The sequence below is a fragment of the Loxodonta africana genome, chromosome 18 (genome assembly GCF_030014295.1).
Source record: "Loxodonta africana isolate mLoxAfr1 chromosome 18, mLoxAfr1.hap2, whole genome shotgun sequence".
NCBI lineage: Eukaryota > Metazoa > Chordata > Mammalia > Proboscidea > Elephantidae > Loxodonta > Loxodonta africana.
Window position 1 is genome coordinate 61,431,439 of NC_087359.1, and position 22,609 is coordinate 61,454,047.

At 39.8% G+C, this 22,609-nt stretch overlaps 1 protein-coding gene across 2 annotated transcripts in view; it reads right to left on the reverse strand.

The window, feature by feature from the left end:
• The window catches only part of BLMH (bleomycin hydrolase), a 46,709-nt gene extending 24,554 nt beyond the window's left edge, over positions 1-22,155 (reverse strand). Inside the window, exons 1-6 of one of the 2 annotated variants that reach the window (XM_064271496.1) lie at positions 22,024-22,155; positions 21,554-21,751; positions 18,286-18,395; positions 17,473-17,614; positions 16,457-16,545; positions 14,744-14,836 (exon numbers count right to left, since the gene is read on the reverse strand). In XM_064271496.1, coding sequence (XP_064127566.1) covers positions 14,744-14,836; positions 16,457-16,545; positions 17,473-17,614; positions 18,286-18,395; positions 21,554-21,751; positions 22,024-22,036 — 645 coding nt within the window. In that variant the 5' untranslated portion in view covers positions 22,037-22,155. Of the gene's footprint in view, positions 1-14,743; positions 14,837-16,456; positions 16,546-17,472; positions 17,615-18,285; positions 18,396-21,553; positions 21,755-22,023 lie in introns of both variants that reach the window. The other variant, XM_064271495.1, reaches the window with a different exon arrangement.
• Between the last annotated feature and the right edge of the window lie 454 nt (positions 22,156-22,609).

Consider the following 22,609-nt stretch of genomic DNA (forward strand, 5'->3'; position numbering starts at 1 on the left):
CTCTCCTGTATCACACTTGTTTATTATGTCTTTTTAAAAGCATAACACTAGGATCTGTCCCCTCTTTCTCCAGTCCAGACACCACCTTGATTCAACCTTATCAGTTATTACCTGCATTATTTGTATACTTGACTACATTCAAAAGAAATGAATCTTACATTAATTGTGTCTATTTTATGTGAGAAAATACGTATCTGCTAGGTTCACTTAATTCTCCTAACACTTTCTCAAGGTATAATTTCACCCTTTTTCTCCACACAAGGGGAGATTAAGATTTAAAAAAAATCAGTAACCTACTTAAGGTCACCTAGGCAGTGACAGAACCATGAACTGAACTGAGGTCGGACACTTAAAAAAAAAAAAGTACAGCTCTATAGTTATAGGGTTAAAAAGGGGGAAATATTTACCCAGTGTCTATAGGACTGTACTGCAATCTTTGAATACCTTATCTCTTAAAGCTCTCAACAAAGGCAGTAGATATTATTTCCATTTTACAGATAAGAAAGCCAAGGTTCAGGGAAATAAAACAGCTTGCCTGAAATCACAAAGCCAGTAAAACAGCAGAATTAGGATTTGAACTCAAGTCTGACTTCAGTGCTGTTCCTATGACACCATGAACTAACCATTTATCATTTGCTGTAACTTTCTGAGTTTCAGGTAACTTGTCTCCTCCAAAAGATAATATACTTCCTAAGGATTAGGACGAGGTCATGGATATCCTGTGGTCCTCACAGCAGCATCTAGCATAGTGCTAGGCACGTGACCTGTATGCAATGGTGGATCTGAACACTGTTCTATGCCATCCATCCTCCACACCATTACAGGATGGAGAGTTGTAGAAGCACCACTTTTTTCAAGATCCAATAATGGTTCCCTATCACTTCCCACAACAAATCTAAACTCTATGGCTTGATTTTCTTACTTTTTACTGATGCATTACATACATTCAGTAAGTAAAACGCACTAATCTTGTGGTATCTGTACATATGTATATATCCATGTAGCCACTATTCAGATGGCACAGAACATTTCCAGAGCCCAAGAGGTTCTTTTGATACCTTTCACAGTAAATAACCTCGTGCCCCAAGGTAATCATTCTTTTAGTTTCTATAACCACTGTCTAATTTTGCCTGTTCTTAAACGTCATATGACTGGTATTCACATGGCATATTCTCTTTTTTTCCCCAATGTGTTTTTTTTTTTTTTCTTTTCATCGTGGTAAAATATATATAACAAAATTTGCCATCTTAACCATTTTTAAGTGTATAATTCAGGGACATTAATTACATTCACAATGCTATGTTGCCATCAACATTATCCACTTCCGAAGTTTTTCATCATCTTTAACAGAAACTCATTGTCCTTTCAGCAAGAACCTACCTTTCTTTCCTCCCCCAGCCTCTATTAACCACTAGTAAACTTTGGTCTCTATGCACTTGCCTATTCTAGATATTTTATATAAGTGGGATCATACAGTATTTCTCCTTTTATGTGTGACTTATTTCACTCAGCATCATGTTTCAAGGCTCATCCATGTTGTATCATGTATCAGAACCTCATTACTCTTCACGGCTAAATAATATCCCATTGTACGTACATATCACATCTGGGTTATTCATCTGTTGATGGACATTTGGGTTGTTTCCAACTTTTGACTACTGTGATTAATGTTGCAATGAACATTGGTGTACAAGTTATGTGTTTGAGTCCTTGCTTTCAAGTTTTTGGATATGTAACTACAAGTAAGACTGCTGGGTCATACAGTAATTCTACATTTAACTTTTTGAAGAATCACCAAACTGTCTTCTACAGTGGCTGCAACATTCTACATCCCCACCAGCAATGCACAACAGTTCTAATTTCTCCAAATACTCACCAACATTTGTTATTTTCATTTTTTCTGATAATAGCCATTTCAGTGGGGATGAAGTGGTATCTCACTGTGGTTTTAAACAGCATTTCCCTAATGATTAATGATGTTAAGCATCTTTTCTTGTGCTTATTGGCCATTTATATGTCTATTCAAGTCCTTTGAACGTCTTTTAATTGGGTTTGTCTTTTCATTGCTGAGTTATATATATATTCTAGATATTAAACCCCTATCTGACATATGGTTCTCAAATATTCTGTAGGGTGTCTCTTTATTTTCTTGATAAAGTCCTTTAATGCGCAAAAATTTTTCATCTTGATGAATTTCAATTTATCTGTTTTTTCGTCTGTTGCTTGTGCTTTTGGTGTCATATCTAAAAATCTATTGTCAAGAACAGTATATTCTCTTTTGTTTCTGGCTCTCACTGTTCCACATAATGTCTGTGAGATTCATCTATGTTACTGTGGGAATCAATAATTCATTGCTTATTGCTATACAGTATTCTAATGTATAAATATACCAGGATTTACAATTTTTCTGTTGATGGATATGTATGTTGTTTCCAGTTTGGGATTATAATGAATAAAGCTACTGAGAACATTTTTATCCAGTTTTCAAGAGGGTTGAAGTAATTTAAATACCCACCAGCAATGTTAAGTGTTCCAGCTGCTCTGTGTTCTCACCAATACCTGGCATTGTATTTTTAATTTTACCATTTTGGTGGGCATATAATGGCATCCTGATGTGGTCTTAACTTACATTTCCCTGATGAGCATAGTTTGGATTTCAAGGCTCTCTATAACTTCACCCAGTCTAGTTATCCAACTTTATTTCCTATCACAGACCTTGCACTCCAGTCACTTTTCTGTCTCTCCTTACTGTCTGCCAAATGCACTCAGCTCACTGTCACCTTCATAACTTTGCTGTCTTCTCTGTTTCTTACATCCCAATCTTATCCCCATGCTTTAAAAAGCTCAGAGCAGTCCAAAAAGCCTTCACTGATTAGCTCACACCAAACACTCCATTCTCTAAACACTTCTGGCATAAAAATTCAACATTTGATTTCACAGGGCCGTTTATGCTTCTTCAATGTCTCTCCAGCTAGGCTTGATCTATGAGGGAGAGGAGGAGCCCCTCTTAGACCTCTTCCACACCCCCAACAAACTCTAGAAGAACCACACTAAAAACAGTTTTCTTAAATCAAATGTCCTTGCCCAGTGACTGCTGTGAAATTTGGATTTAGGAGTTCAAACTAGGTTTCTGCTTTCTTTAAAAACATTCTAGATAATGTTCTATACCCTAGTTTGATGAGTAGCATCTGGGGTCTCAAAAGCTTGCGAGCAGCCAACTAAGATACAAATATTGGTCTCTTTCCATCTGGAGCAAAGGAGAATGAGGGAAACCAAAGTCTCAAGGGAGAAATTAATCCACAGGACTAATGGCCCACACAAACCACAGGCTCTTCTAGCCTGAGACAAGAGGAATTAGATGGTGCCCAGCTACCACTACCAATCATTCTGACCAGGGATACAATAGAAGGTCCTGGTTATAACAGCAGAAAACTGTAGAAACTTTTCAAAATTCAAATTCCTAAAAAAGACCAGACTTACTGGACTGATAGATTAAGAGAAACCCCCGAGACTATTACCCTAAGATACTGTTTTAACTTGGAACTAAAGCCACTCCCAGAGGTCATCTTTCAGCCAAATAATAGGCTGGCCTATAAAATAAACACTAACACCTGTGAGGAATGTGCTCCTTTAAACAATCAACCATAAGAGACCAAATGGTCAACATTTACACAAAAGCAAAGATGAGAAGGCAAGGAGGGGCAGGGAAACTGCATGCATGGAAAAAGGGCAGGTGAAGTAGAGATGGTGAGCACGCTGACACATTATGGGGGTTGTAACCAATGTCACAGAACAATTTTTGTATGAACTGCTGAGTGGGAATCTAATTTGCTGTGTAACTTTCACCTAAAACACAATAAAATATTCAAAACAAAACAAAAACATTCTAATGGGGAGGTCTTACTCATATGTTTACGCAATGTTCTACATACCAACATCCAGAACTCGGAATTTAAGTCAAACATGCCAGCTCTAACAATGTATCATCTCTAACTGATACATTATGGATTCAAACCTGCCACACGATAATCACAGCAAATCATTACCAATTCCATTTATAATGAAGGACATTTCTCTCTACTTTGCCTCTAGTTTAGGCAAGAACAAGGACTCCCAAAATACACTATTAATTTTCTCACATAATAGACTATTGCCGTTATGTGCTGTCAAGTCGGTTCCGACTCATAGTGACCCTATGGGATAGAGTAGAATTGTCCCATAGGGTTTCCAAGAAGCAGCTGGTGGATTTGAACTGCCAACATTTTGGTTTGCAGTCTAGTTCTTAACCACTGTGCCACCAGGGCTCCCTGTAATAGATTAAAAAACTTAAACATTGGCAAATTCTGTTTTAAAATGGACTGACCTCTCAACTTTGTTTTTCTCTGAACTTCTCCCTCAACTTCTCTGCTTATACACACCAATTTTGCCATCGAGGCACATTAGTTACATTTTATTTCTAAATTTCAAGCGGTGTGTGAAATATGGATAAGGTTAGGTAGAGCAGCTAAACCCACCCATGTTACAGAGTTATTCTTAGAAGCAGTGGGGCTATTTACTTCAAATGATATCCTACTAATTCTATGAGCTCCCTCTGTCCCTAGGGTCTCAATCAGGGCAAGATGATAAATATCTCAGATGACGTGAGCCAAATCCCAAAGGCACCCTAAAAACAGTCAAAAGGGAAGGCTTAGGGATGAAAACAAAGCTACTGCCTATAAAGAAACACACTTCTCCCTCCCCTCCCCTTCCTGGACCCCACTTCTAAGAATTCTGCTGTTCTTAAACTGGCAGAACCCACCCTCTTCCCCAATTCGCTGCCTTCTCCCTTCAGAGATTTCTGTCTCCTCCTTAGTTCTAGAATCACCAAATAATCTTTTATGCCTGCCTGCTTGCCTTCCTAACACCTCTATCCACATCACTTGATGAAAGACCATTTAAGAAGCTTATTTCTTGACATTCCCTAGCCATATCTGAGGAGTTGAGTGGCCAGAGTTTGTCCAGACTGACTTACAGGAAAATTCATTAGTTCCCCAGTCCCTGCCTGGCTTCTTCATCCATCTGGGAACACACACCCAAGATCCCCTCAATTCTCAGGCTGTAACCACGTATCATCAACCACTCTAACTGCCCTGTATTTATTTCTCACCATCCCCAGGATATTCTGGGCCTCAAAAGCCCTGGGACAGAACGGAAGAGACACAACTCCTGATAAAAACCAAAACCCAGTGCCGTTGAGTCGATTCTGACTCATAGCGACGCTATAGGACAGAACAGAACTGCCCCATAGAGTTTCCAAGGAGCGGCTGGCAGATTCAAACTGCTGACCCTTTGGTTAGCAGCTGTAGCACTTAACCACTACGCCAACTCCTGATAGCAGGGTTCAAATTTATTCTGAGAGTGAAAACTAGAAACTAGAAATAGGGTTTTTTACGACATTAGGCCTATAATTAAGAATAAAGAGACTCTTAGTCATGTATTATTATGGGAAACAGAGCCTGTTTCTACTATCTTAACAGATGCAGGTTAGCCTACAGAAAAGGTTATGCTTGCCTTTTATTTTGTTTTGTTCTGTTTTCTAAATCTTCCTTTACTAGGCTTTATTGTATGTTTTGTGAGTCTTAACAGCTAGTCTTTAACCACCTCTCTTGAACGTTGTACCACTCTGACGGTTGGTTTCTGGCATTAATAAAAAAAAGAAAAAGTAAGAGGGCATCATATTAGCAATAGTAACTGAGCTATTCTAGCCATGGATTAATGAGTTCTGTTTGGGATTCACATGGACCAGAGAGTCATTTTATATTTGCTCAGCTCCAAGGCTACAAATGGCAACTTTAGGAATATGCCATGAGGAGGACACTGCTACCATGGTCAAGGTGATAAAGGTGTATTGTTAGAACACGTTTAGGTTAGGAATGTTTTATAGAATTCAACGATGTGTTTTTTTCCAACTGGTATTTGTTGTCACATCTGTGCTATATTTCAGTGGGACCATTTCGATATTCTCAATTATCCAAAGGTAGTTTATCCTGCTCAGCCAGGCCCTGGCCAAAAAAAGTGGGGAGGCTAGGACCAGGCACAGGGAAGATTAAGATAACTGAGTGAATTTGTCTACTTTTAAACACATCTAAAGGTAAACATGAATGTTTTACACTATAATTTATATAGTATCTTAATTGTGCACTTGACTCCCTAGCTGAGTAAAAATAAAGTGTTAAATCACTCCCTCTTTCTTTAAAAAAAATCCTTGACTCCAAAAAATGAGAGGAAATATGCACTTCCACCATCTAAATGAACTGTATGCTGAAATATGCCCTACTGCATATTTTATAAATCTGAGTTTCTATCAAATGTATGTATAAGGCGTGAATAAAGATGGGGTGACATTTCTTTCCCTTAGATTCCAGCAAATCTCTGTAATTTCAGACATGCTGCTTTTATGTTGTTTGCCACGACTACAAATTATTACCAAAGCCATTCACTTTTAAGTCCGTTTGTAACACTCTGGAGGGAATAACTGCCTCTGAGTAAACTAATAATAGTTAAATGAGCTCTAATGAAGAAAAAAAAAAAAACAAAAAAACTCTCCAAAGTATAATCTCCAGGATCCCTGATACTATATTTTCTTGATTAAAGATTAAGCTGTTCTGAAATAACATTCCCTGTTCCCAAAGGTACAAAACTGGCAAGCAGCAGACAGTAAGCTTTGGATATCCAAGTCTGCTCTCTGGTGGACAATGCAGGAGTGTCGCCTGCTTCTCACAAGATGCACTTGACATTCAGGACACACACACAAAAATCCTGTACACTAAACGTAAGTTATTAGAACTGAATAAAGTAAGAGCACAACCGCACTCCTCAGAATATAATTACACGCTGCAAAACCACAACTGGCCCTTTTAGGTAAATGTATCTGGGACTTTAACTGAACCCCCCCCCCCCGACTCCCCCATCCTACCACTAGCTTTCTCTCCTGTTTTATTATCACCTTCTGGTATATTATATTTTTCACATATTTCATGTATCTCTCTCTACTAGAATGTAAACTCCATGAAGGCATGGATTCTTGGCTGTTTTGTTCACTGCTGAATTCCCAATGCCTAGAACAGTACCAGGTACACAGCAGGTCCTACAGAAATATTTACTGATTACATGACTTGTAATTGTGATTTTAGACCAAGCTTAGTAATCAGAACCAATTAGATAAAAGGTATTAAACAGAGTCACAGGGGTGGACTTTGGGAATATGGACTTCCTGAAGGCAGCTCAGTGATATCTGGGAAATGATTATGCTTTCCTCCAACTCCTCAATCCAATAATGACGTGGCTGTCCTGATTCTGAATTTGATTTAGAAAAATAGGAGACTCCAGTGTTTGTAATTATTCCCTTACACATAGATATTAGAGAAAGTTCTCCTAAAATGGTGATACAAATCCTTAGTATAAAACGGCAGTGGTATGTCAAAAATTGAGCTCAATTTTTAGATTCACTGAGACCCTTCCTTTGTACACTTAGGAGGTGGTCAAGGGAAGCTGCACTGAGATACACTGCATCTGTATCTGCCTCTTGGGGCCATCTGGCTTCTGAGGGAGGTTTTGAATTCCTGACTAATTAAAGTGGGAACTTAAACTAACCTTACAGTGTGGGCGCGTGCAGTCCCTTCCAGCCAATCTATATCCCCATCGGAAATGCTGCAGCTCGTGTCAGAAAGGTCCGAGTCCTATTTCCAGTTTAAATCCATTTTGTAAGTAAGCAGAGTGTGAATTATAAATAAGGATCTTGCCTCTCAAGTGTAATTTTGTAAAGGACTCCCATTGTAACTGATCTCTAAAACAATTTTCCCCTAATGGAGAGACCTGTCTTAAACGATTTCCTCAAGCCTAACATGATGAATAACGGAATCAAGAAAGGAAAAGGGCAAAAAGAAAAAAGGACACAGAAAGCGTGACACAAGGAATACAAGGAAGGCTGTACTGACCCCAATTTGAAGCTGAATGATGTGGGATTGAGTCAGTTCTACCGACGGCTAAATTTCGGGCACAGATGTCAAGGGAGGGGAGGAAGGGAGGATGCAACCATTGATAGTCATGAACACCTAGAAAGGTGAGATCCTTAAGGACTTTAAAGGCAGCTACAGGCAGACACGGAATAGAGGCGATCATAGTAAACGGAAGGGTGAGAATGGGAACGAAGTGCAAAGATAAAACCAACCTATCTGTAAGTGAGCAAAACAGCTAAGACTAAACAATTTCAGCACTTAGAACCACTGCAGAAGTGACAGAATCTTAGAATCCTCATTTGTATACAGAATACTAGACTGTTGAGAGCATCCAGTAAAGTATAAAGCACTATAGAAATAGGAGTTATTTCCACTGCTGTAAAAACCGAAAGCTATAGTACCCTTATGAAATCATCTATCCAACTTTTCAATTTTATTGATGGGGAAACTAGGTTCAAAAGTAAAATGACCTATTAATCACAGAGTAGAACGGCTGGTGGGAGAGGGGGGACTGGCACTAAAGTGGCCAGAGAAAATAGCTGATGGCTGACAAAATCGTTTTGATTCTCCTGGAATCCAGATTTCCAGATTCATGGAATTGGGATGACCTATTTTTTTTTACCCACACCATCTGCCCTTAGGTGTCCTTTCAACTTTGAAGGGACTGGTTCCCTGGAGTCACCTTTAGGTCAAACAATAAGCCTAGTAAGCAGCTTAGTGAGACCATTTGGCTTTAGGCATTGGGTTCTTTTAGAAAATTATCTACCTGCAGCCAGCTTTGTTTGAGAAGCAAGAACTACAGGTTTGTACTAGAGGCTGTGTTTTAGGATGCATGGCGTGCCCTTGGTGACTATCTTTCAATAACCAACAGAACCCTGAAACGCTGCTTGTGTTTGGCGTCATCTTCTGATAAATTAACATAACAATAACTTTATATAGCCCCCTTTTTGGAGGGCTTTCCCTATACTTGGGTTGACAGGTGCCTGATTCACATTGAACCTACTCACAGTAGATGTATCTTGTTACAATAATTTCTGGTGTTTCTCTAAGCATTTAGGTTTTTTTTTGACAGGATAAAGGAGCTAGTTACAGGAGAGAAGGAGTAATAAATCTTGGTGACTGATGATATGCAGAGAAAGGGGAAAGAAGGGTAAACAGCTCTCTACTGTTTTCTGGTGGAGAATGAAAGAAGGGCAGGATCTGTCAAACTCAAAAAACCTGAGACTGCATTAAATATACTTCCAGGCAGGGAAAGACATAAAAAGGTACATTTAAAACGTATGTGCCCTTCAGTGATGCCTATGGGAACGAACTCAGAGAGCTCAGACAGAAGGCATATACGAAAAGATAAATCCCAAGTAGGTACTTAGTCAAAGCCTATGAAGTCAGCAAAGATATGGTCAGGGCAAAAATTTCATCAAATCCTTGCACACCTCAACCAAGAGAACACCTTTAAGTTTCAAAGTAGTTTCTTAATAAATAAAACAAGTAAGCTCTGGTTTTTTTATTCTGTAATCTGAAACTGTATTAACCAATACTTACAATTCTGTACCTACAGTGCAATGAAAACTAATAATCACACTAATGATCTTGAGACTACCTCTAGAGTGATGTTTGAATCAAGGGAAAGAAATAGTTTTAAGTATAGAGAGTATTTTTCCATATCCTAATTCTTACCGGGTTATTCCACTGTGCTTAACCAGAATATGTCAATCCTTCAACCATTCTTATTGACAGGGAATATACTGGACTACTTTAAGACCCTCAACGAGGTAGACTGACCCAGTGGCTGCAACAATGAGCTAAAGCATAACAACGATTTTAAGGATGGCGCAGGCCCAGGCAGTGTTTTGTTCTGTTGTGCATAGGGTCGCTACAAGTCGGAGCGGACTCGACGGCACCTAACAACCACAACAACTTTAAACCTTGCTACTCAAAGCGTGGTTCTTTGATCTGTGAACTTGTTAGAAATACAGACTCTCAGCCCCAACCCAGACCTTTTGAATCAATCTGCACTTTAACAATATCTTTACAGGTAATTCATATGCACACTGAAGTTTGAACAGCACTACTGCACACCACATCTATTAGTTCCCGCCTCCAGAACTTCTTCCATTTTAACTTCTCTCGGAGCCCTGGTGGCTTGTGGTTAAAATAGCTTGGCTGCTAACCAAGATGTTGGTGGTTCAAACCCCCCAGCCGCTCCATGGGAGAAAGATATGGTAGGTCTTGCTTCTGTAAAGATTTAAGCCTTAGAAACCCTGTGGGGCAGTTCTACTCTGTCCCACAGAGTCGTTATGAATCGAAATAGATTCGACAGCAGTGGGTTTGGTTTTTTGGTTTTCTCATTCACGCTTGCTATCCCCTTCTACAACACTGCTAGCAAAAAGCCCTCCCTTCACACCTGCAAGCCCTTCTCCAAGATATCATGACATCACCTTGATTCTTCTCTTTTCCATTTCATCAACAAGTTCTGACAGTCTCACTTCCAAAATATACCCCAGAGCTTACTCACTTCTCTCCATCCTCACTCTCACCAGCCTGGTCCAAACCACTATAATCTCTCATCTTGACTGCCACCTTAGTCATCTAACTGGTCTCCGCTCCTCTCTTGCTTTACAATTCATTCTTCTCAAAACAGCCAGGGTAAATTTTAAAAAATAAGAATTTAACCATGTCCCTCCTCAGCTTAAAACCCTCAATAGGTTACCTCACTCAAAATAAAATCCAAACTCCATACCATATGTATAGGGCTCACAGGCTGGTCCTTGTTTCCTCTCCTGCAGTCCCCAGGTGTTGCAAATGATTAACATGCTTGGCTACTAACCAAAAGGTTGGAAGTTTGAGTCCACCGAGAGGTACTTCAGAAGAAAGGCCTGATAATTTACTTCTGAAAAAATCAGCCATTTAAAACTCTATGGAGCACAGTTCTACTGCAACACACATGGATTGGCATGAGTCAGTTTGGGGCGTGGGAACTGGAGGAGAGAAAACAGGGCAGGACGACTTTTTACACCTTTTAGATGTTTGAACTACCGTTACCTATTCGAGAAATTAAAGAATTTTTTAAATCGAAGGAGCCTTTAACATAAAAATACAGATAACTAGAGGCCATTTTAGGGAAATCTGTAGGTCTGGTGCAAGAATAGGCCTATAAATTGTTTGTAAAAGCTGAGAGCTACTGCTATAGAATTTCCTAAGTCAATCATAATGGCTTCCTGTCCCTTTTCATGGCATTGACAAATAACGTTTTTGTTTTGTTTTTAAGAGAGGGCATTTTCGTAGAGATCTAGAGACTAAAAGAAGAGTAGAAACACTGAAAATCACTGCATTTCCAGGTCTGCCCTGTATGTCATTTTACCAAGCAACCTGCACTTCTCTTTCCTCAGAAAGAATGCCTTTAGCATAAACACATTTCCTTCAAAGCTATCTAAGTTTCATGGCTATTGATTTAAGCCACCATTTTAACTTGCCCATAAGGCTAGGCGAATCACAGGTACTACTTTGTGGTTTTAAAACCAAAGCTAGACTCTTCATTACCAAAGAGCCAGGTTCAATAAATAGGAGTCGTACAGGCGGCTGTAAAAACCTGTAAACCTACCACACAGACTCTACAGTCAACAGTTTAGGAAAAGTTGTTAAGTAAATGATTCTATAAAACATCCTGACTCAGGACTTAGTAAAGTGATGCTCTATTTCTCCCAGGTGGGGTTAGGGGAGGAAAGACATATGAAGTATTCCAGCCCTAATTCTTATCAGTCTCTTACCATCCTCTACCAATCCCAAGGTCAGGATGTGGATTTAAGATACATCATTAATCCACAGATCACGAAGGCAAGCCTCAAAGGCCAACAGGATGCTTATGCCAGGATCCTTTTCTGTAACTGTTTACAGAATCTTCATCCCAACTACACCCTATCTAATGATAAATGAAGGCAAAATATGATCTCAGCAAGTGAGATCATTACAAAACAGGAAGGGAAGAGAACTAATATTTACTGAACTCCTGCTAGGTGCCAGGCACTATAACTGGCATTCTTAATTTAATTTTTTATTCGAGCCTCACAAAAATCCAATGAGGAATATATTTTAAATTCCAAACTGAATCTCAGATCAAGCTATTTTTCCAATATTACAGAACTGTTAAATGGTAGGGCCAGAATTCAAACCCATATCTATCTGGCTCCAAAGCCTGTTTTTTCTACTACACTAAGACACCATTCTTCAGTAGAAGTGTTTAAGAAGTAAACCACCCCCCCCCAAAAAAAAAAAAACTCGTAGTCATCATGTCGATTCTGACTCATAGGACCCCACAGGACAGAGCAGAACTGCCCTACAGGGTTTCCAAGCAGTGGCCGCTGGATTTGAACTCCCGACTTTTTGCAATTGGCAAAATAATTCTATTATGAAAACATTGTGCATCCCACTTTGAAATGTTGCGTCTGGGGTCTTAAATGCTAACAAGCGGCCATCTAAGATGCGTCAATTGGTCTCAACCCACCTGGAGCAAAGGAGAATGAAGAACACCAAGGTCACACGATAACTAAGAGCCCAAGAGACAGAAAGAGCCACATGAACCAGAGACCTACATCATCCCGAGACCAGAAGAACTAGTTGGTGCCCGGCTACAACCGACGACTGCCCTGACAGGGAGCACAACAGAGAACCCTTGAGGGAGCAGGAGATCAGTGGGATGCAGACCCCAAATTCGCATAAACAGACCATACTTAATGGTCTGACTGAGACTAGAGGAATCCCAGAGGTCATGGTCCCCAAACCTTCTGTTGGCACAGGACAGGAACCATCCCCGAAGACAACTCATCAGACATGAAAGGGACTGGACAGTGGGTGGGTGAGAGATGCTGATGAAGAGTGAGCTAATTATACCAAGTGGTCACTTGAGACTGTGTTGGCATCTCCTGTCTGGAGGGGGGATGGGAGGATAGAGAGAGTTGGAAGCTGGCAAAATTGTCACAAAAGGAGAGATGGGAAGGGCTGACTCATTAGGGGGAGAGCAAGTGGGAGCATGGAGTAAGGTGTATATAAACTTATATGTGACAGTCTGACTTGATTTGTAAACGTTCACTTGAAGCTCAATAAAAGTTAAAAAAAAAAAAAAAATGAACTCCCGACTTTTTGGTTAGCAGCCCAATGCTTAACCATTGTACTACCTGGGCTCCTTAAGAAGTAAAGAAAGGGTAAATATGGGATTCTTTAAATGTATTTGGTAAAATGAAACTACTGTATTCATCCACTCAACAAATACTTATGCAATGGCTAGGTGTCAAGCATTGGGCTAAACATGTCACACATGAACAAACCAAGACTTGAGAGTTTAAGGAACTTGTCTGAGGACACATGGCTGTTAAGTAATGAGAAGATTAGAACTCAGACAGTCTGCCTCCAGAGCCCACATTCTCAACTATTCCACTATACTGCCTCTCAAGAATTTAAAGGAAAACATAGTGACGTGTCAGTGTTTTCCACTGCAATGAAAAAAATTAGGCCATTTTAATTACACACAAACCATCTTGAAAAGAGGCTACTAGCTGAACGGTTCCTGCTAACGGGCCCACTGGTTGATAAAGGGAAATGTTTGCTCTTTTCTCAAAGCAATTTCAGTTTTATGCAGATTCATTCTGGGTTCTGGAGACTCTTCATTGCTTTGATAATAAATAATATCACCTTATATTTATTTAATGCTTTAAGTTTTTCAAAATGCTCTTGCATACATTAACTTAACAGATAAAACCACCAATAGGTATCGAATAAAGCCAAAAAGTTCTGGCATCTACCTGAGATCCTCACAGCTCTGCTTTTCTAGCTTAATTTGCTACTTCATAAAACACATGCTTCAGCAACACTGTTTTCTGCAGGCTCCACCTGTATTTATGCTACTATATACAGTTCCCCTATTAGCTACCTGGTGAATTCCTACTGCTCTTTCAGATGCTGGTTCAGATATCATCCCTGTGAGGCCTTGAGGACATGAATTAGTCACTCCCTCCTCTATGTTCCCTAATTTTTTTTCACTTCTCTAGCATAAATTTATGTAATTATTTATGTGTTTCTTTTCCCCAAGAGGGTGAGCTTCTTGACAGTACAAACTATATTTTTCCTCACCTTTCTATCCCCAGTGCCAAACTCATACAGGGTATTCAATATTTATGAAATGAATAAATGAACAAATGAATTACAGGCAGTCCCCGGGTTAGGAACAAGATCCATTCCTAAGTCTGTCTTTGAGTCAAATTTGTAGGTAAGCTGGAATAGGTACATACGGTTCTTACTTAGGGTCAGTTAATCAAATGTTTGTCTTAGTATGTAGTATATATTTGACACCTTTCTATGCATATAAAACACTTAAGCAGCAATTCCAAACTATGCAATGTTTTCACGAGTGTCACAAAATAATGCATGCATTTGTTAACTATAAATCATTGTATTTAACTCAAATTTTTAATACAATAGGCTTTATGGCAGTCTGTTTTTAAGTATGAGTTGTCCGTAAGTTGGACATTTGTAACCCGGGGACTGCATGCATACAGATCATTAAACTGGGAAATAGAAGGCCTAAGTATAAGTTTCACACTAAAAGGAAAAGTCAGTTTATATCTCAGTTCTTTTCAGCTGTAAAATAAGTAATTCAATTCATTTATTGCAATGACTATGCTTCCCAAGCAGTTTAATATATGGGAATATTCTGAGAGTTCTTTAGAAGTCACAAAAACCCAAATAATTATTACCTCCTCCATCATGACGTCTTGTACAGCTGAGATTTCTCCTTTGGTTGCTCCACTGTGTACCAGGTTCCGTAGTCGTATACAGAATTCTCTCATCTATGACAGAAATTTATTTAGCACTCAAATATTACCCGAGTTCAACTGTAAATGAGACTAAGAGGCTAATGCTAGTTCTATTTTGAAGTATACCTAAGTCAGGACCCAGGGCAAAGTTCATAAAAGCAAATGTGTTTTTCCCCAACCAGTCCACTTAAATGCATAGATGCAAACACTTCTCATGAGTGGAAAAGACATGGATTATCCCAAGAGCACTAGATGGAACTGTTCCTGAACAAGCAGGCATCGTGGTGCGACTTAGAGTACGCTTTGTGACAATACATGCTTGGGTATGGGAAAAACAGCTGATTCCGTAAGGCCTGGAGTCCATGAGTGGTGCAAAACGCTAACAAGCTTGGTTGCTAATGGAAAGGTTGAAAGTATAAGTTCACTTGGTGGCACCCTGAAAGAAAAGCCTGGCCATCTACTTCCAAAAAAAAAAAAAACACCAGCCATTGAAAACCCTAAGGAGCACAGTTCTACTTTGACATCTGTGGGGTTATTATGAGTCAGAAACGATTCAACAGCGACTTGGTTTTCCATGCCTCTTGCCCTTAGAGAAAACAGGAGACTTCATTAAGATAACAATGCCACGAAGTCACTCTAGGAGGTTTTTATTTAGATCTTTATTAGTTGTCCACTTCTTTCTCTGCCACATAACTATGCCAACCCCCAGTGATTGTTTTCATCTTTGTTGCTTTTAATTTTGAAGGATAAGCAAAGTCTAAAATAAAAATGAGTCTCATCTACAGTGCTAAGAAGGATCTTGCCTCCACTCAAAATGGAACCCAATGCTGTACTTTAATGATCTTTTAGCCTTCGGATAAGAATCCCCCGAGTCTCCTGGGTGGAAATAACCTAATTCTAAGGCTGAGGAAACAAATCTATAGCTTATTTTAAAAAATGTAATCTTTCTCCTGGAGTCGACAAATTCAATTTTTGCCTCAGAGATCAGGACAGCAACTTCTGGCAAAATTCTAGCTCGCAAAAAGGGTATCTGACTGGTAGAGTGACAACTCTACAGGATTTATATTCCTCCTCGGGAGAATGAGTTATGTAGAGAAGAATGATTCATTAAGATAACTGAAGAACTAAAAACGCAGTGCAGTGATTACATCAAAACTTCAAAGAGTGGATACATGTAAATGTGGTCTGGAGAAGTCTCTTTTCTGCCTAGGACATTCAGCATGCTCTTTAAGGAAGTCTCACAAACAATTCCTTTCAGTTTTATTAGCACATAAAACTGTTCCAGCCCACCTCCACAAGAACTGAGTGAGAGACACGGCACCCAGTATGCTTGTAAAAAAAAAAATGCTTGTGGCCTACATTAATTGAGCATATTATACTATACTGGAACTTTCTTTCCCAAGTACTCATTAGAAAACATGAAAATCACTAGGTATTAAATGGAAGATGAAAAAAAAAAAAAATCCCCAATCTCAATTATTTTGAAAGTTAATATGTACCAGCTATGTTACTATTAACAGACGTCAACATTAGTTGCTATCTGGTATACAAGCTGTGTACAATGAAAGGCCCGGGAACCCCTTTTGAAAGTCAGATACATGTAAAGATGGTGAGCACATGGAACTCAGCCCCACTCTGCTCTGCAGGCTATACCTTGTGATTCAGAATCTCATTCATTCTTCTGGTTGACTCTGTTGTGTAAGACTCAGGAAAACACTTCTTGGGAACAACACCATATTTTTCTAAAAGAAAAAAAAAAAAACTGTAGTGTTCAGTGAAGGCTCAGATACACTCCAGCATAAGAAACCCGGACAAAAGTACCTATTGCTTAAAAAAAAAAAAAAAAAAAAAAGGCCACATTTTATTGGTCTAATTCAGAAAATTTAAAAATTTAAGCTTCACGTTATTAAACAGGTTACTTAATCTGTGTACAACTTCTCCTCACTTATCAACTACCTCGTTATCTGGCATGTCACGATTCTGACGACAGTAAAAAATCTACTATCCGACTATTTTGTGCATTAACATACACCTGGCAGTAATGAAGGCTGAGGTGTGATGGTTAAGGTGTTGTGTCAACTTGGCTAGGCCATGATTCTCAGTGGTTTGGCAGTTATGTAACGATGCGATCTGGCAGTTATGTAATGATGCAGTCCTCCTCCATTTTCATGTAATGCTCATTTTCACATAAAAACATGGTCTTTGGAACCCAACCTTGTCAATAAGTGAGGAGTGGGTGTATTTATCCATCTTAGAATTAATTCTGTTCTTTTTATCTGTTATACTTCGTAAAATGCTCAGCATGATGAGTTTTCCCCAAAAGAAGACCCTTTTTTGAATGAGGATATTTTTAGACAGTTGCAGTTTCAATGCACTTCTCAGGAAGTACATCAATGGATAAGCAATAGGTTTTTCCATGGAAAGTTAGGTCTACTTAATGCTACCTTTTCCTCTCCAATGCAACTTCACAATACCTATCTGCCTACCCCAGATGTAAGAAAGATACTTTACAGTTGAAAGTGAGGGTGAAAACAGGGTTGAGATAAAGGTTCTCCTTCTGGGAAACCAACACTACTCTGTACATAACCACAAATGAAATGGCTTACACCGAACTACACAGCCTTGCTTGATCATGCTGAGCTTCAGTTCCTTTAGAGAAAGGCTCTTACCAACAATATTGACAAGCATATCCCACTGTCCACCATCATTTGCAGGATTCATAAGCAAATACTGCACCAGCCTCCCATCCTCAGGCTCCTTTTTCTGGGCTGTGTCCACAAACGCATTTAAGAAGAAATAACACCGTTCAACCTAGAATAAGGGAAGTCAAATAAAATTAGAAGAAAAGAGAGTCAATAGCTTAATTGGTAATATCAACAAAACAAGAGTCTTGGAACTATCATGGACACAATAGGTATTCTTTAACCAAATTTGAAATTTAAATATTTTTCTGGTTTCATGAGAATACTTGAATTTCTTCTTATATCTGTGTATATATTCCAATGGTTTATTCAGAACAAAACACTGCTTTGTTTTGAAATAAAATATGATACTTGAGTCTTCAAACAATAAACATTTACTGGACACTTAGTATAAAGATTAAAAAATAGAATAAAATAATTCACTATTTTTCAGACAAGTACTACCTAGAGAAGAGGAATTAGATCCTCAAAAAACAAATAACCTAAACATACTAAAAAAAAAACATACTAGAAAAGGAAATTACTGAAAACAAAAAAACAAGTAAGCAGCAGAGTAAAGTCAGTACACCTACTACTTCATTGCAAAAAGTAGCCAAGTATCAACCAAAAGCAGTCCTGCCTTTGGAAAAAGTCAACTTTTGATATTTTGGAAATCAGAATAAATGGTATTCCATCTATAACGGAAGAACAAATTACAACTGAAGAAGCAAGAAATGAAGAGGCAGTCCCTGCCAAGGTTGGTATTGAAACAAAAAGAAACTTGAAAGATCAGTCCCATACCTTGTCCCAGAAAAATAGATATGATTGACTAAACTCAAATTCTTCAATATTTAATTTTTTCATGAATGGAAGTCTCATAACGTTCAGACAGGAAAAGATCCAGCATCGCCCTGAAACAAGAAAGCAAACCAAGAAATGAAGATGAGTTGTGTTCACATAGATTATATTTCTCCCAGTGTATTTCCCAACACTGAACCTGCGATAAGATCTTGGACAATCTAAGACTAAATCAAAAAGAGCAGGAAGATTAAAAAAAATAAAAATCAAGAAAGGTAGTAATTACTATCCTCAATATACATGCAAAGGCTTAATATCCTTAACATATTAGAAAAAAAAAATCTCTACGTATCACACAAATAATCACATTACAAATCACCCAAGAAAATCACGTTAGAAAAAAGAAACACTGCTAGAGAAACATGAGCAGGGATCATTAATAGATCATTCAATGGCCAGAAGAGATACAAATGGCAAAAAATCATTTTTTAAAGTTCATCATAAGACACCCGGAAATGGCAAAACATCTTTTTTTTTTTTTTTTTTAAATCAACAAAACCCAATACTGGATTTGGGGAAATAAGCATTGTTATACTCAGGATAGGGGACAGGGATCTAAATAGGTACAAAACATCTGAGGGCAATCTGGCGATACATAAAACCAAAACCAAACCTGTTGCTGTCGAGTTGATTCTGACTCTTAGCGACCCTACCGGACAGAGCAGAACTGCCCCCGTAGGCTCTCCAAGCAGCGGCTGTTGGATTCGATGCGCCAACTTTTCAGTTAACAGCTGAGCTCTTAATCACTGTGCCATGAGGTCTCCAGCAACACACAGCAAAAGCTTTAAAAAGTCTCTACCTTTTAATCTAGAATATACGTGTTTAAACATAAGATGACCCTAATATAACTCAATCCCCCATTCTCCCAGGGACTAGCCAAAAGAAGGATGATTTTGGCTAAATGGATTATGTAGAGGAGCCCTGGTGGTGCAGTGGTTAAGCACTCAATTGCTAATCGAAAGGTCAGTGGCTCAAACACACCTGTAGCTCTGTGGAAGAAACTGGCAGTCTGTTTCCAGAAAGATTACAACCTTGGAAACCCTGTGGGGCAGTTGTACTCTGTCCCATAGGGTCACTGTGAGTCGGAATCAACTCAACGGCAATGGGTTTGGTTTTGGTTTTGGATTATGTGAACATTTAAAGACATAGGTGAAATAGCAATTTAAAAGCACACACATTTTAAAAATCATGTTAAAATAATAAATTTAGAAACACCGTTTTTTCCATTTTCACATTTAATTAAATACCCTGGTTTGTACTCGTCACATTCATCTTATTGTCATCAGTGCCTCTGCTATCATTACATCCACTTTTCAGTCATCTTAAGAGTGTTTTTTTTTTTTAAGAGTGTATCTACTTCTTCCATCTAGTATGCCTGAAACACAGAAATGTTTTGAATCTGTGCATGATGTTGTCCCTGAAAACTGTATGCCAAGCCTCAAAGATAAAAGAACATTCCTCATTTGTCCTCCAAGTGCACTGATTTAAGTGATCTTTAAAAGGCCTTTTTACAATGACATCCAACATTTCCATTTGTGAGTTCATGTCCTAGAAATATACTGTGTTGAAAATGTTTACCTTTTTAAAAACCAATTCTATCAAACAATTCTATCAAGAATCCAAACAAGCATAGATCAAGGTCATTTCAGAATAATGTCTTTGCCAAACTGTACTTTGTTTCAAAAAAATTAACTGAGAGTGACTGTTATGAGCCTTTGTAATGCCTCAAATACAGGGTAACTCTTTTCTGAAAGAAAAACCTCACCTTATATTTGGGTAAAACTTTTTTACTGATGAAAATATGTTCATCATATACTGATAAGTGAAAAAGGTAGGGAGGTTCCCTAACAATGTGTAAAGTACCAAGCCATTTTAAGCGCGTATGCACATATACGTGCACACACGCACAGGATAAAGACCTAATGTATATATAGAAAAATGTTATCTCTGGGTGGTAATACTTCCTTGTTGGCTTTTTCAAATATTCTAACTTAACAATGATTTCATAACAAATTTTTTTAAAGTGACTATATTCTCTGAAAGTCACTAATGGCCTGTCTTAGCGTAGTTCACCTTTACTTGGGTTTACCTACATGTCACCTCTCTCCCATCCAGCAGAGGGAATCTGGAAGAACTGTTAATCTGAAAACTGCATGAAAATACACTGCATAGCTCATGTGCTGTTTGCCTCTTTTGTACATAAAGGGGACACTACGGAATGTACAAGGCCTGACCCGTTCTAGATTAATACTTCAAGGATTTTCCCTAAGACGTCACTGTAACCTTACACACGACCATTGTGACATTACAGAGTCATTTGTAGCCCAACATGCGACACCACCCCAAATGCATCTACTATAGCAAAACAATTATTACAAGGGCATGTTTTGTTTTGGTTTTTTTCCTTAAAATTTAAAAACCAACTTTACTGAGTTATAATTTTACATATAATAAAACATACTCATGTTAAGTGTACATATTTTGAGTTTTGACTGGCCTGAAGCAAGCACTGGTCTGCATTCTGTCAAAAGATAAACTGGAAGTGATTTTTTAAATGGATAATGACTTAAAAAAATCCTTTAGGTACAATTTGGTTATGAGGCCGCCCTCCTTATTGAGGTTCCTGAGTGAACAATCTTTCCCAGTATCTGGTTTTCTGACAGTGGCACCAGGTAGTACAAAGCAAAGCAGGAGCTCTTAACCAGTAAGGCGTAAAAACTGAAATTTTTTTCTCTATTAGAACCTGGCCTATGGGGGAGGGGGGTTAAAACAGAGTCCATTAGCACGTTAGCTTAAGTTGTAACCAAGAACTGTATTGAAAAATAACATTTTGCTGCAATTACACTGTGTCTTTCCAATTTCGTACATTTGTATATGGCCCTTTTTTTTTTTTTCAGGGCAATTTTGTATGTAGGGAGTCCTCTAGGATGTGAACATTTTCCTGTGGTCTGTTTGTGACCAAAAGCAAATATCTGCAAGACAAGAGGCTGCAATCACTTAACTTCAAGACAGGATAATAGATAACACTCAAGCAGATGACCAAGAACTTGTCCTTTAGTGCTCAAACTGAATGTGCTGCCCCGCCACAGAGCATCCAAACAAGCGACAGGGATAATGTTCTTAGACCTGTCCATACCTGTGTCTGTCTTCTAGGAATTTACTACAAGTTCTTTCAGTACAACCCTCTGTTCTCCCAAGTTTATGCTCTCACCTGAGCTCTTCTGGTTGGTGACTGGTTTGCCTTCCTGAGACACAGCGTGTTGGAATACATGCTGAACACCGTGTACCGTTGCCCTCTTCAGACAGATGTCCAGCAGGTCGTGGGTGGTCCCGACATTCTGGGCAAGTACGAACTGAGGGTCGGAATTCAGTTTCTGAATCAGAGCGGCTACCTTCTCCGAATTCAGTCCTGCTGGAAAGTCAAACGGGATTATAACACCTAAAAAGGAGCCAAGGAGGAGTGTTTACCTGGGGCTCCCCCACTCAAGGTCTAACTTCAAGAGCATCCTGAAGGGACTTCTGCAGCAGAGGCTGCCTCCCTCCAGGCCACTCCGGCCCCGCTCCATCCCCGCCACCGTCCCCGGCTCCAGCCCCGGCCCTTCTCCGCTGCCCGGCCTCGCTCCGAGCGGAGTCCCCGAGACGACCTCGGCAGAGCTCCGGCAGGGAAACGCGGCGCCTCACCCGCGCTGCTCATGGCGCCGCAGTGCCCGGCGAGGTAACGGCAGCCTTCGGGGTCCGGGCGAGCTCCGGGACGGCACTGCAGCGCGCTGCCTGGGCGGCCCGGGCTGCCTGTCTCACCCACGACGCCGGAAAGAGGAAAGCGGCCCAGGGGCGGCGGGCAGGCTGAGGCCGACGGAAACGGGGTCCGCGGAGGGACAAAACTCCCCCCACGCGTTGCTGAGTCAGCACCCGGGGGCGAGCCCCGCCCCGGGGAGGGCCAATGGGGGCGGCCTCGGGGAGGCGCGGAGCGGGTTTGGCGCCTTTGCGCAGGGCCTGACTCGAGGCTGCTGGTGCCCCGGCTACGACCTGCAGGGTGGTCCCGTGTTGTCGACTGTCTGCCTTGGCGGCGCCAGCGCTCTCGGCCAGCTGTGACCTCGCTCCTGGGAGGGAGCCGAAGGGTTCCAGGCTGGGTCCAGATTAGGAAAACTCTAGTGTCGGGGATGGAGCTAAGGGGCCCGTAACTAAATAGGAGGCTTTGGATGGGTCGGCAAGTCACAAAAAAAGCTTCCAAAGGCTTTTCCTATGCGCACCCGTTGCTAACCAATCA